General features: G+C 43.3%; 1 protein-coding gene across 2 annotated transcripts in view; it reads left to right on the forward strand.

Moving 5' to 3' along the window:
- LOC115156571 (anion exchange protein 2) overlaps positions 1-13,976 on the forward strand; it is a 59,948-nt gene extending 45,972 nt beyond the window's left edge. For both annotated transcript variants that reach the window (XM_029704033.1, XM_029704034.1), the window contains 4 exons: positions 296-549; positions 12,045-12,214; positions 12,556-12,729; positions 12,936-13,976. In XM_029704033.1, the coding sequence (XP_029559893.1) occupies positions 296-549; positions 12,045-12,214; positions 12,556-12,729; positions 12,936-13,013 (676 nt within the window). In that variant the 3' untranslated portion in view covers positions 13,014-13,976. The remainder of the gene's footprint in view (positions 1-295; positions 550-12,044; positions 12,215-12,555; positions 12,730-12,935) is intronic.

The raw sequence follows: 13,976 nt of genomic DNA on the forward strand, positions 1-13,976 counted from the left end.
CGTTACCTCTGCACCCTCATCTTACATATTATAGAGTAATACAACCCGTTACCTCTGCACCCTCATCTTACATATTATAGAGTAATACAACCCGTTACCTCTGCACCCTCATCTTACATATTATAGAGTAATACAACCCGTTACCTCTGCACCCTCATCTTACATATTATAGAGTAATTCAAGTCATCTCTCTCCCTACCCCCTCACTCTTTCTCTCCTTCACTCAATCCCTCTCCCTCCATGTTCCTCTCTTTTTATACACTCTTTCTCTCTTTGGTCTATCTCCTTCCATCAGGCTGATAGTCAGTAAGAAGGAACGGATGCTGTTGAAGGGCTCCGGCTTCCACCTGGACCTGTTCATCATCGTGGCCATAGGTGGGGTTTCGGCCCTGTTCGGTCTGCCCTGGTTGGCCGCCGCCACCGTGCGTTCTGTTACTCACGCAAACGCCCTTACCGTCATGAGCAAGGCGGTGGCCCCCGGCGACAAGCCCCGTATCCATGAAGTGAAAGAGCAGAGGGTGACGGGCTTCCTCGTAGCTCTGTTTGTCGGTAGGCATGATCCCTCTAACTTAGCGCCCAGGACTAAATCGAGAGTAGGGTCGCACATTTTTTTCTCCCAAAAATCACATTTTCACATGTGAAATAGTTGTTTTCACATGTTGGGTTAAGATTTCACGTGAGACCATATTTTCACGTGAGTAGAATAACATGTTTTCAATCACAATCACTGTTGGAGCCTACATAAAGCTGTCCCAACAGCAGAGCTTTCTTTTTAGCACTATGAAGTGAATCCTTACCACAGCTACACCTGGCTATCCAGCAGTCTCATTTATTGCCTTTTCAACAAACATAGCTGACAATTAGATGTACAAACTACAACGCTGTCATGACGTGGCCCTTTCTGGGTGTAGATCGTGGCTTCTCCCCCCCTCACTCTCTCTCCTTAACCAGGTTTAGCACCTCAGGTCATAAATACAGGGTAGAACCTACCATGCAGTATTCAGAGAGAGAGAACGAAGGACTTCACTTAGCCAAACTCCTAAATCCCCAAAATGGGAGAATTAAACATTTGTTCTAGTTTTGAGAATGTGGGAGTGATCCGTGGACACTTAAGGGATAGCTATGTTGAGTTCATTTGGTGATCTCATTAAGGACAGGAAATTTCTAAGACCAAAACATGCCGGGTGATGCTGGTGTGTGAAGTGGTTTAAACTACAACTCTACCAAAGGACAAGACTATACCACGTTGTCACGTCCTGGCCAGTATAGGGTTAATTAGTATTGTAGTTTGGTCAGGACGTGACAGAGGGTATTTGTTTTATGTGGTTCGGGGTGGTGTGTTTTTGTTAAAGGGCATTTGGTTTAAGTATTCCGGGGTTTTTGGGTACTGTTTGGTGTTCTGGTATTCTATGTCTAGTCTAGTATGTCTGTTTCTATGTCTGGTTAATTGGGGTTGGGACTCTCAGTTGAAGGCAGGTGTTGTCTATCTGCCTTTGATTGAGAGTCCCATATATGAGGGTGTGTTTGTGTTTGATGTTGTGGGTGATTGTTCTGTGTTAAGCTTAGCTTGGCCAGACTGTTTTGTTGTTCGTTCGTTTTCGTGGTTTGTTTGTTATGGAGTATTATTTTGAAAGTTAATAAATCTAAAAATGAGCATACACGTACCTGCTGCATTTTGGTCCTCATTCACCGGCGACAACTGTGACACACGTGGAGCATTGGCTACACGGCTGGAAATGGTTCAACTCTGAGACTATCGATCCCTACAGAATAAGAGTGAATCTTAGACACAAATTACTAGTCTGCAGCTAGAAATTACGTAAACCTAGGACGAGAATACAGACAACCACCAAAGCATCTATTCTATTCTGCTCTGAAGTATCCATTCTAACCACCTACAGGACGTTCGAGGATTCCAACAGAGAACAACGACATACGGGCATAAATATACAGTTGAAGTTGGAAGTTTACATACACTTAGGTTGGAGACATTAACACTCGTTTTTCAACCACTCCACAAACTTCTTGTAAACAAACTATAGTTTTGGCAAGTCGGTTAGGACATCTACTTTGTGCATGACACAAGTAATTTTTCCAACAATTGTTTACAGACAGATTATTTCACTTATAATACACTGTATAACAATTCCAGTGGGTCAGAATTTTACATACACTTAGTTGACTGTGCCTTTAAAAAGCTTTGAAAATTCCAGAGAATGATGTCATAGCTTTAGAAGCTTCTGATAGGCTAATTGACATAATTTGAGTCAATTGGAGGTGTACCTGTGGATGCATTTCAAGGCCTAACTTCAAACTCAGTGCCTCTTTGCTTGACATCATGGGAAAATCAAAAGAAATCTGCCAAGACCTCAGAAAAAAATTGTAGACCTCCACAAGTCTGGTTCATCCTTGGGAGAAATTTCGAAATGCCAGAAGGTACCACGTTCATCTGTACAAACAATAGTACGCCAGTATAAACACCATGGGACCATGCAGCCGTCATACCGCTCAGGAAGGAGACGCGTTCTGTCTCCCAGAGATGAACGTACTTTGGTGCGAAAAGTGCAAATCCATCCCAGAACAACAGCAAAGGGCCTTGTGAAGATGCTGGAGGAAACAGGTACAAAAGTATCTATATCCACAGTAAAACAAGACCAATATCAACATAACCTGAAAGGCCGCTCAGCAAGGAAGAAGACACTGCTCCAAAACCGCCATAAAAAAGCCAGACTACGGTTTGCAACTGCACATGGGGACAAAGATTGTACTTTTTGGAGAAATGCTCCTCTGGTCTGATGAAACAAAAAATAGAACTGTTTGGCCATAATGACCATCGTTATGTTTGGAGGAAGAAGGGGGAGGATTGCAAGCCAAAGAACACCATCCTAACCGTGAAGCACAGGGGTGGTAGCATCATGCTGTGGGGGTACTTTGCTGCAGGAGGGAGTGGTGCACTTCACAAAATAGATGTCATCATGAGAATGGAAAATGATGTGGATATATTGAAGCAACATCTCAAGACATCAGTCAGGAAGTTAAAGCTTGGTCGCAAATGGGTCTCCCAAATGGACAATGACCCCAAGCATACTTCCAAAGTTGTGGCAAAATGGCTTAAGGACAACAAAGTCAAGGTATTGGAGTGGCCATCACCAAGCCCTGACCTCAATCCAATAGAAGATTTGTGGGCAGAACTGAAAAAGCGTGTGCGAGCAAGGAGGCCTACAAACCTGACTCAGTTACACCAGCTCTGTCAGGAGGAATAGGCCAAAATTCACCCAATTTATTGTGAGAAGCTTGTGGAAGGCTTCCCGAAAAGTTTGACCTAAGTTAAACAATTTAATGGCAATGCTACCAAATACTAATTGAGTGTATGTAAACTTCTGACCCACTGGGAATGTGATGAAAGAAATAAAAGCTGAAATAAATCATTCTCTCTACTATTATTCTGACATTTCACACTCTTAAAATGAAGTGGTGATCCTAACTGACCTAAGACAGGGAATTTTGTACTAGGATTAAATGTCAGGAAGTGTGAAAAACTGAGTTTAAATGTATTTGGCTAAGGTGTATGTAAACTTCCGACTTCAACTGCATATACTTTGCAATTACTCTCGAATGAGCGGCCGTTCATGTACAAACGATTAGCATTTCAATTAATATAATTATAGACTGTGTGTAATGAATCCATTTGTCTTTCCCAGTCTTTCTCAGTCCCACACCCTTCCCTTTGTCTACCAAGCCGTCATATTGGCTTAGCCCACTAGGGACTTTTCTACCATTGTTAGTAACCAATATCTACTGTTTGTTTGTGATGTATTTCTGTGATTATTTAGTTAGTAAATAATGAATTAAGCCAGTTTGTATATTCCTGATTCCTAATTTACACTTGGGTTTGTGCAGATAACCAAGAATATTATGACGTTCAGATGAGACTGATAGAAGGTAAAGAATAATTCATGATTGACTGCTATTGTCATGGTTGTCGTATGGTAAAGTGGACCAAGATGCAGCGGGTTGCGTGCTCATCATTATTATTTATTAAAGAGAACACGAAAAAACAAGAAAACACAACAGTTCAACAGTTTTGCAGGCTAAACAAAAAGCAGTGCAAAAACAATCTCCCACAAAGGGACAGGTGGAAAACAGGTTCCCTAAGTATGGCTCTCAATCAGAAACAACGATGTACAGCTGTTCCTGATTGAGAGCCACACCAGGCCAACAAAGAAATACACAACATAGAAACCCTAGAATACAAAACAAGAACATAAACCAAAAACCCCGGAACACATAAATCCAACACCCCTCTACATACACACACACCCCGAACCATATAAAACAAATACCCCTCTACCTAAATACATAGCCCAAACCACATGAAACAAACACCCCCTGCCACGTCCTGACCAAACTACAATAACAAATAACCCCTATTACTGGTCAGGACGTGACAGCTATTGATATAAAAGATCTTCAGATTTTTAAGAGTGGATTCGGGAGATAGCCGCTCTATATAAACTAATGCTTCCGTGGTTCCTTCCCGGATTCCTAATGAGCTAGTTATTGCCTGATTCATTTAATCAAATAATGAAATGTTAGGTAACCGATTTGAAAATAGCATGTCATCTCATTTAATCATACTAGAGACACGACAGCATAAAGGAACGATGAGCGGATAAGAGGCTATCCATAATTTAGATTAAGACGTTAATTAGCGAGCTAAGACAGACGTAGTCAATTTAACTATTTGTTCAACACTTTTGAAATGTACAGCGACAGAATTCAGAACATGGGCCGTTCTTACATTATTCTCCCTGTACACCAAGTCAGAACTGTAGGATAAATAACAGGGGCATATAAGCAGACAATGGAAGCTCTTACAATATTTGATGATGACATTTTCTAAAACAGGTGTCGTGGAAATTCTACACAGGGACACTCAAAATCAATCTTAAATGAATCATTCTTTATTATCAGTGAGCTGGAGAGGTTCCAACCAACTCAATGCACCAAGTATACATGTCGATCAGGACCTTCACCCGGGGCAGTCCCGTTAGTTCTCATATATATATATATATATATATGACAAGTTATATTTGAATGATTTAGCTTATTCATCATTCATAATTAATTCATCATTAACGTTTTCTTTATTCGTGTGACCGACCAATACTGGGTCATGCATGTGACAGACCAATACCTCACGAGGCTTCTTCTCTCTAAGCTGAAACTTTGAAACTGAGATATCACTTTCTCAAAACAAGGTTATGCGAGTAGTGTCAAATTGCAGATACTGATAGTGAGGACTTGTTCAATCAGTCACTTGCATGAACACAGAAATTGGTTATTAGAAAAGCACCAACATAAAATGTTCCATCACACAGGCTATAGGCTACATGTGCACCACCAAGTCAGAATAGTAGGCTAAGTTATGAGGGGGAAAGGGACCAAATTATTAGGGTGAGGCACATGGGCTAGTAACAGCTTGCTACACAACATACACTTAGCATTACTTTCTTAGCTACAGTATACATATCTCCCTAGCATATTACATAATTTATGCAGCAGCATACATTTTTGGACTCACCTTGCTGTTCTGTGCTCACTTGAACAGGAAGGTGACGTGGCGGTCCTTCTTGTTGGCAAATTTTGTCATCAAACTTTGTCATCAAAGTCTGGCATTCTCTGGATTGATGGTGCTTTCAAGACAACTGGGAATTCTGAAAAAAACAAGGTTGAATCATGACGTCAGTGATCTTCAGGTCAGAGCTCTAGAAAGAGGCCAGAGTTGGAATTCCGAGTTGGATGACCGTTCAAAATGTGTTTTCCCAGTCGGAGCTCGTTTTTCTCACTGAAGTCTGAGATTTCCTAGTTCCGAGTTTCCAGTTCTTGTCACGTCCTGGCCAGTATAAGGGTTAATTAGTATTGTAGTTTGGTCAGGACGTGGCAGAGGGTATTTGTTTTATGTGGTTCAGGGTGGTGTGTTTGTTTAAAGGGTGTTTGATTTAGTATTTCCGGGGTTTTGGTTTATGGTCTAGGTTTATGTATGTCTATGTGGAGTCTAGTGAGTGTATGTCTATGGGTGATTAATTGGGGTTGGGACTCTCAATTGAAGGCAGGTGTTTTCTCTTTGCCTTTGATTGAGAGTCGCATATATTGGGGTGTGTTTGAGTTTGTGATTCGTGGGTGATTGTTCTGTGTTGAGCCTTATGCTTTGCCAGACTTGTTGTTGTTGTTGTTGTTGTTGTTGTTGTTGTTGCTGCTAGTTCTCGTGTTTTGTTATTTTTGGTATTCATTTTGAAAATAAATAATCATCAAGATGAGCATACACATACCTGCTGCGTTTTGGTCCTCCTTAACCGACGACAACCGTGACAGAATCACCCACCAACTATGGACCAAGCAGCAGAGGAAGGAACAGAGGGACTTCGAGTTGGACTGGCGGGAGAAGTGGACCTGGGAGGAAGTTCTGGACGGGGCCGGACCTTGGCACCAGGCTGGGGATTATCGCCGCCCGCAGTGGGAAATTGAGGCAGCCAAGGCAGAGAGGCGGAGGTACGAGGCCATGGACGCGCTGAGGGAGAAGCACGAGAGGCACCCCCAATAAATTGTTTTGGGGGGGCACACGGGTAGTTTGGCTAGGCGTAGGAAGAGCCGGAAGCCAGCTACCCGTGGTTATATGGAGGAGCGTATGGGGTGGAGAGCGCTATGTTTCGCTGAGGAGCGCACTATCTCACCCATACGCACGCACAGTCCGGTGCGAGTTATTCCAGCCCCTCGCAGGTGCCGTGCTAGAGCGGGCATCCAGCCTGGTAGGAGGATGCCTGCGCAGCGCATCTGGTCGCCGGTACGCCTCCGAGGACCAGGCTACCCAACTCCCGCTCTACGCACGGCTACCATCAGGCCCCTGCACAGCCCAGTCTGCCCTGTACGAGCACCCCGCTTGTACAGGGCTACTAGTTCCATCCAGCCAAGGCGGGTTGTGCAGGAGGTAAGATCTAGACCGACTGTGCGCCTCCATAGCCCTGGGTTTCCAGCTCCTGTCTCTCGTGCGGACCCGGAAGTGCGTCAACCCAGTCCGACTCGTCCTGTTCCCGCTCCCCGCACTAGCCTTCAAGTGCGTAAACCCAGCCTCGCCAGTCAACAGTCATCAGAGCTGCCCGCCAGTCAACGGTTGTCGGAGCTGCCCGCCAGTCAACAGTCGTCGGAGCTGCCCGCCAGTCAACAGTCGTCGGAGCTGCCCGCCAGTCAACAGTCATCGGAGCTGCCCGCCAGTCAACAGTCATCGGAGCTGCCCGCCAGTCAACAGTCGTCGGAGCTGCCCGCCAGTCAACAGTCGTCGGAGCTGCCCGCCAGTCAACAGTCGCCGGAGTGGCCAGACTGCGCTGAACTGCCGGAGTGGCCAGACTGCGCTGAACTGCCGGAGTGGCCAGACTGCCCTGAACTGCCGGAGTGGCCAGACTGCCCTGAACTGCCGGAGTGGCCAGACTGCCCTGAACTGCCGGAGTGGCCAGACTGCCCTGAACTGCCGGAGTGGCCAGACTGCCCTGAACTGCCGGAGTGGCCAGACTGCCCTGAACTGCCGGAGTGGCCAGACTGCCCAGACTGTCTCGAGCTGCCAGAATTCCCTAGACTGTCTCGAGCTGCCAGAATTCCCTAGACTGTCCCGAGCTGCCAGACTGCCCAGACTGTCCTGAGCTGCCAGACTGGTCAGACTGCCCCGAGCTGCCAGACTGGTCAGACTGCCCCGAGCTGCCAGACTGGTCAGACTGCCCCGAGCTGCCAGACTGATCAGACTGCCCCGAGCTGCCAGACTGGTCAGACTGCCCCGAGCTGCCAGACTGGCCAGACTGCCCCGAACTGCCAGAGTGGCCCGACTGCCCGGAACGGCCAGAACCGGAGCCACCTCCTGATATAGGTGGGTTGGGGAGTGGGGGTGTAGCACAGTGCCGTCGTTGACGGCAGCCACCCTCCCTTCCCTCCCTTTAGTAGAGGGGAATTTTTGTTTTGTTTGGGGTTGTTGTTTTTGTTTTGTTTTTTGTTTTAAAGGTGCTTCCGGGGTTAGCACCTTTAAGGGGGGGTACTGTCACGTCCTGGCCAGTATAAGGGTTAATTAGTATTGTAGTTTGGTCAGGACGTGGCAGAGGGTATTTGTTTTATGTGGTTCAGGGTGGTGTGTTTGTTTAAAGGGTGTTTGATTTAGTATTTCCGGGGTTTTGGTTTATGGTCTAGGTTTATGTATGTCTATGTGGAGTCTAGTGAGTGTATGTCTATGGGTGATTAATTGGGGTTGGGACTCTCAATTGAAGGCAGGTGTTTTCTCTTTGCCTTTGATTGAGAGTCCCATATATTGGGGTGTGTTTGAGTTTGTGATTCGTGGGTGATTGTTCTGTGTTGAGCCTTATGCTTTGCCAAACTGTTTGTTGTTGTTCGTTCGTTAGTTCTCGTGTTTTGTTATTTTTGGTATTCATTTTGAAAATAAATAATCATCAAGATGAGCATACACATACCTGCTGCGTTTTGGTCCTCCTTAACCGACGACAACCGTGACAGTTCTTTTGAACACGGCAGAAATCATGCTGGATTGACAGCATGGCCAATGTATAAAACCTTTCAGGCCCATGGTGTTGTATGTGAATGTTTATCCTTTTTAAGCTTGGAAAAGAGACCCTTAAACCCAGTGTTGTGTCTTTACTATCCTTAATGTGATGACAATTTCTTTATCAAATAAATTAACTATGTTTAATTATTACAATGATTCAATTAATCCTGTAACAATTAACTCATTAGCAATCTTGGGCACCACGGAAAAAGTTGATTTAACGAATTACCGTTTTCCGAATTAACTCTTAAAGATATAAAGATTCCATCAGTCATTAATGAATTTACCTTCAGTCTCATTCTGAATGTCGCAAAATCTTTGGATATCTGCACAAACCCTAGAATAAATGATGAATCAGCGATATACAAATTGGCTTAATTATTTATTTACTAACTAAATAATCACACAGAATTACATAAACACACAAACAGAATAGTTGAGACATTGATAACTACATAATGCAATGAAAAGTCCCTAGTGGACTAAACCGATATGACGGCTTGTTACACAAAATGGGGGATTCAAAAGAGAGGGAAAGGGAGGGGCATGTAAGAAAGAGCGGGAGAAAAAGACAAAGGACTTCGCTAACGTACATACAGCTGAGATCTATGCTCATGGAAATGCGAATACTTTGCACATGAAAGAATTGCAATGTACATATTGACGTGAGTATGTCTTTGGTGTCTCTGTTGAAATCGCTAGTCCGTCTGGGGAGTAATTCGACAAAGTCTCTGGTTTGTTCACCAGAGATCAAAGTCTTTCGTAGTTGTAGCTCTGTTATAAAGGGTTGTTTGATAGGGAAATGTTCTTTAGTTTGAATCTTTCAGAGTACCACCCGGTGGTTCTCGGTCAAATTTACTAGACTAAATTACTTAAACAGCTGCAGACTGAATGTTCCTGTGTAGTCTTCATCTTCTTCACTCGAGAAAGTTTCAGAGTTTCTAACCATTTTGTACCTTTCAGCTCACGCTGTCCGTGTACTGGTCTTGTAGAGTCTAACCATTCATGACGTGTGGTTCACACTGTCCCCCTGCTTGGTCTCTAGTTTTAAACCATTTCTCATCCATGTAGCCACTGCTTCACGCTGACTGGTCTATAGAGATTTTCTTCTTCTCTGTTGAAAATTTCAGAGTGTCTAACCATTTCGTACCTTCCAGCTCACGCTGTCTAATGTAGAGCTAGAACCATTTTACACGCCCATAGCAACCCGGCAATGTACTGATCTCTAGAGATTAGAATTTCTTAACCATTTCAGCAATTCACCATTTCAGCACCCAAGGGGCTCGTCCTCACGTTCTCTGGTCTAATGTACATTTTGTCACTGGTCCTTTTATGCACTCTGGAAAAAGGGGCGTTCCATGATGCCGACATGTTTGTGCTCACGTGGGTGTGGTCACTGACTTGTTAAGACTTCATATGAAAAACAATTCTCTCATTTAGAAGGCTAACGTCACATTACATCTTCTCACAAATAGTTTCATAGTTAATCATATAAGTTCCACAACATCTAGATGTGAATCTGATCACTGGAAAATATAAACATTCAAAGATACAGTTATGTTGTTCTACTGTTCTTAGTTACATCACCAATTAGTAATGAATTTGACATGATTGTTCTTTAAGTACCCACGGACCCTTCCAACTGCTTGGATTACAGAAATATTGTTTCATTATCCAATCTTGGATGTCACAGTACTACAAAATTTCTCTCTGTTGTAAAGAAGGGATTTTTAACTTCCCTTTCATTGTGTGGGAGAGAGAGAGAGTTCCTGCAGTTATTTACAACATCATAAAACTGTGGTGGGAGGGGGGGGGGGGGGGGGTCTGGTGCCTATGATCCTCACCCAAAAGAGCAAGTCATAATACCAGACTTGGACTACACCTCACCCAAAAGAGCAAGTCATAATACCAGATTTGGACTACACACCCTCTCCACTGAATAGCAGGCTAGTGATTGCTTTCCAACGCTTGCAGTTAGCCACTAATTCCTTCCAAACCACTCATTGTTGAATTTACGATGTCCAACTTGTGTAATGTTGTGTAATGTTTATGCCCAATGGCTGATGAGCGCTGATACGTTTATCTATAATTTCTTGAAAAGGATTTGCCAGTAGATTGTCGACTTGATTCATGATGATGACTGCTTGTGTAGCTTGCTAGCTAAGATTTTGAAAGTATGATGTTGACATGATCAGTCCAATCAAAGCTATGGTAGATATAATGTGATTTGACATAATTTTATCCGTGTCCAATGACCATGAGCCTTCTTAGATGGGCACTTCTAATGTAACTTTATGGCAGCACCCAAGGGGGTTGAATTTTCAAGCTTTCCCTGTAGATTTTGCGGTGACTTAGTGTCCCCATAAGTGACAGGAAACTGAGCCAATCATGGTGCAACTAGAGAACATTACCAACCCCTACGCACTGTATTTTCAACTGGCTGCCCCAGCACCACAGATAGCACTGAGCTAGGCTGAAACACCTGCATTTTGGAGCTGCCTTACTCAAGAAAGTGAAAAAGAGACCATGTTTGTATGCGACTTTATTAACTCAATTATTTTTTTTACATTGTTGCCAAGTGATATGTGACACGTATTAATGCCAATATAACAGACAACAACAAAAAAACAGGTCTCTACCCCACCTGCCATGAATGACGGGTCACCACTGGGCAAGGAGAACACTTTGTTCAAGTTTCAATTAAGGATTGCCACTAAACTCTAAACACCTTAAATAGTGTCATATTGTTATTATATGGTGCCATCCTCTAGTGAGTGAGATGCTTTTCTGCCATTAATATTAAGCAAAACTTCTGATGTCGAGAACCAAATTCTTAGTATTGCAAACAATATTGAAAGCAAAACATATACCCAAAAGTATTGACAGCAAAACAAAATATTGCAAGGAAATTATTTTGCAATGCGAGAACAAATTAATTGTAAATGTATGCAAAAAAATGTTTGCACTGAAATATTTTTTATGATAACATGACTAAACAAAATGTCTCCCTCTTTTCTGCAATCTTTGTTTATGTTATGGCCTTTTTCTAGTTGCAAGATTTGGCACATTCATTCAAGCAACAGAGCACTCTGCAGCCCACTGCTGGTTTGTCTCTGAAGATAAGCAGGGTTGGGTCTAGCCAGTTCATGGATGGGAAACCAGATGTAACTTGAAGTTGTGTAAATTCTACAGGCAAAAAAAAAAACACTTAGAAAATGTACTTGTGAAACTTCACTTGTCTGAAAATATGAAAATGTCAACGACAATTGTTTTATTTTTCACAAGTGATTTGTTCACATGCTTATACATCTTGGAAAACCACGTTTTTTTTCATGTGATTTTTTAAAATGTATTTTTTTTGTTGAGATCCAGACACATGCTTCAAATAAATGGTGTGTTCATTTCCTAGGAAAAATGTTCTTCTCACGTCTGTTCCCCTGGCTAGGTTTGTCCATTGTGATCGGAGATCTCCTGCGTCAGATCCCCATCGCTGTGCTCTTTGGGATCTTCCTCTACATGGGCGTCATGTCCCTCAACGGTATCCAGCTCACCGAGCGCATGCTGCTGCTTTTGATGCCTCCCAAGTATCATCCTGACCACACTTATGTCCGGAAGGTCAGTACCACTAAACCACAACAACATCTATGTTTGCAAGGTCAGTACCGCCCAAATCCCAACCATACCTAGGGCTGCAAGGTCAGCACTGCTTGAATCCCTACCACACCTATGTCTGCAAGGTCAGTGTATTGCCCAAACCTCGACCACACATACGTCCACAATGTCAGTACTACCCAAACCCCAACCCCACCTGAAAATCCTGTGCTGCAGAGTAGCTGATCAAACTTTTATAACAACACTGGTTCTATCTTGTAAAAGTGTCCTTAGGATCTGAAGGGCTTTGAAAGCCAACTATTGACTCTGACTAGAACTGCTACTCTAATATGTGTGTGTTCCAGGTGAGGACCCTGCGCATGCATCTGTTCACGGGGATCCAGCTGGTGTGTCTGGCGGCGCTGTGGACAGTCATGTCCACCGTGGCTTCGCTGGCCTTCCCCTTCGTCCTCATCCTCACCGTGCCCATCAAATGGTTCCTATTGCCCCGCATCTTCACCACGCGTGAGATGCAGTGTGTAAGTCTAACCACACACTCCGTCTAGCACTGTTGCCACCGCCTAAAGGAGTTGGGTTTTTATTGGTTTTAGTTTACAGTGGGATGTTGCTTCGGGGGCCTTTGTCTGGGAAATAATCTGTCGGAAAGTCTGGTATCCTATGCAGCTGAACCCTGGCAATAACCTTGACCCTTGACTTTTACTCCGGCTCTTTCTTTGTGTCTTAGTTGGATGCAGATGACGCAGAACCTAAGTTTGATGAGAGGGAGGGCCAGGATGAGTACACAGAGATGGTGCCAACGTGATGGACATTCTGCCAACCAATATACACCTTAGCCCTACAGTATACTCCAGGAAGTTGCTCCAAACCCACCAAATCCTTTGTTTGTTCACCTGATATTTTATAACGCACCACTGATGGTTTGAAATGTTTTCCTCATTTTATATCTAATTGTTTTGAAAGCTTTTTAGGATCCCAACTCCCAAATAATGTTTTTTGTCTATTTTCACTACATTGCTTTTTGGAAGGTGGATTTGTCCTTGGAAATAATTTGAGTTACAATGTCAATTCCTGTTTTTAGGTATCTTTGGGGTGTGTTTTAATGTCAGGTGGGAGTTTGAATTGCTATGTGTCAAAGACTAGAACCCAATTCCAAGTCTCCACCTTCTGCTCAAAGTGTGCATCGGAATTGGGCATTTAGCAGAAACTACATCCGCTGAGGTCATGACCTAAGAAGAAGCACTTTATTACGATAGGATCAGTACAGATGTAGTATACATCTTATCACATTGTACTGATACATATATACAACATAGTCATAGACAAACATTTACCATTCAGTCTAGTTCCCACGGTTAGGCGTATCATTGCAGTAGTCTTTTGAATGTTACATATTTATTATTACTATGGTACATTTTTCATTCAAGAGTGGGTAAAATGTACACTACATGGTTCTCAATTGACATGATTTTACATGGCCCTCCAGTATGGCAAATTCATTTAATTCATTTTGTAGCTTCACTGAGAAGCACTTACTATAATGCACACTGACAGAAGTAAAAGCAACAAAAACTTGATAAATCTAATGGTCCCCCATCAAAAGGTCAACTAGGCCACGTTCAGTTAATTGTTGTTTTCAATGAGGATGGTTTCTGTGCCCATTCCAATTGCCTTTAGTCCAATACAATATGTTTAACTTGTACTGTACCTCAAATTGCTTAAATACAAGAGTAGAAAAGCTTTGCATTGTAGAGCAATCAACCAATCA

Source organism: Salmo trutta, chromosome 21 (assembly GCF_901001165.1).
Source record: "Salmo trutta chromosome 21, fSalTru1.1, whole genome shotgun sequence".
Lineage (NCBI taxonomy): Eukaryota > Metazoa > Chordata > Actinopteri > Salmoniformes > Salmonidae > Salmo > Salmo trutta.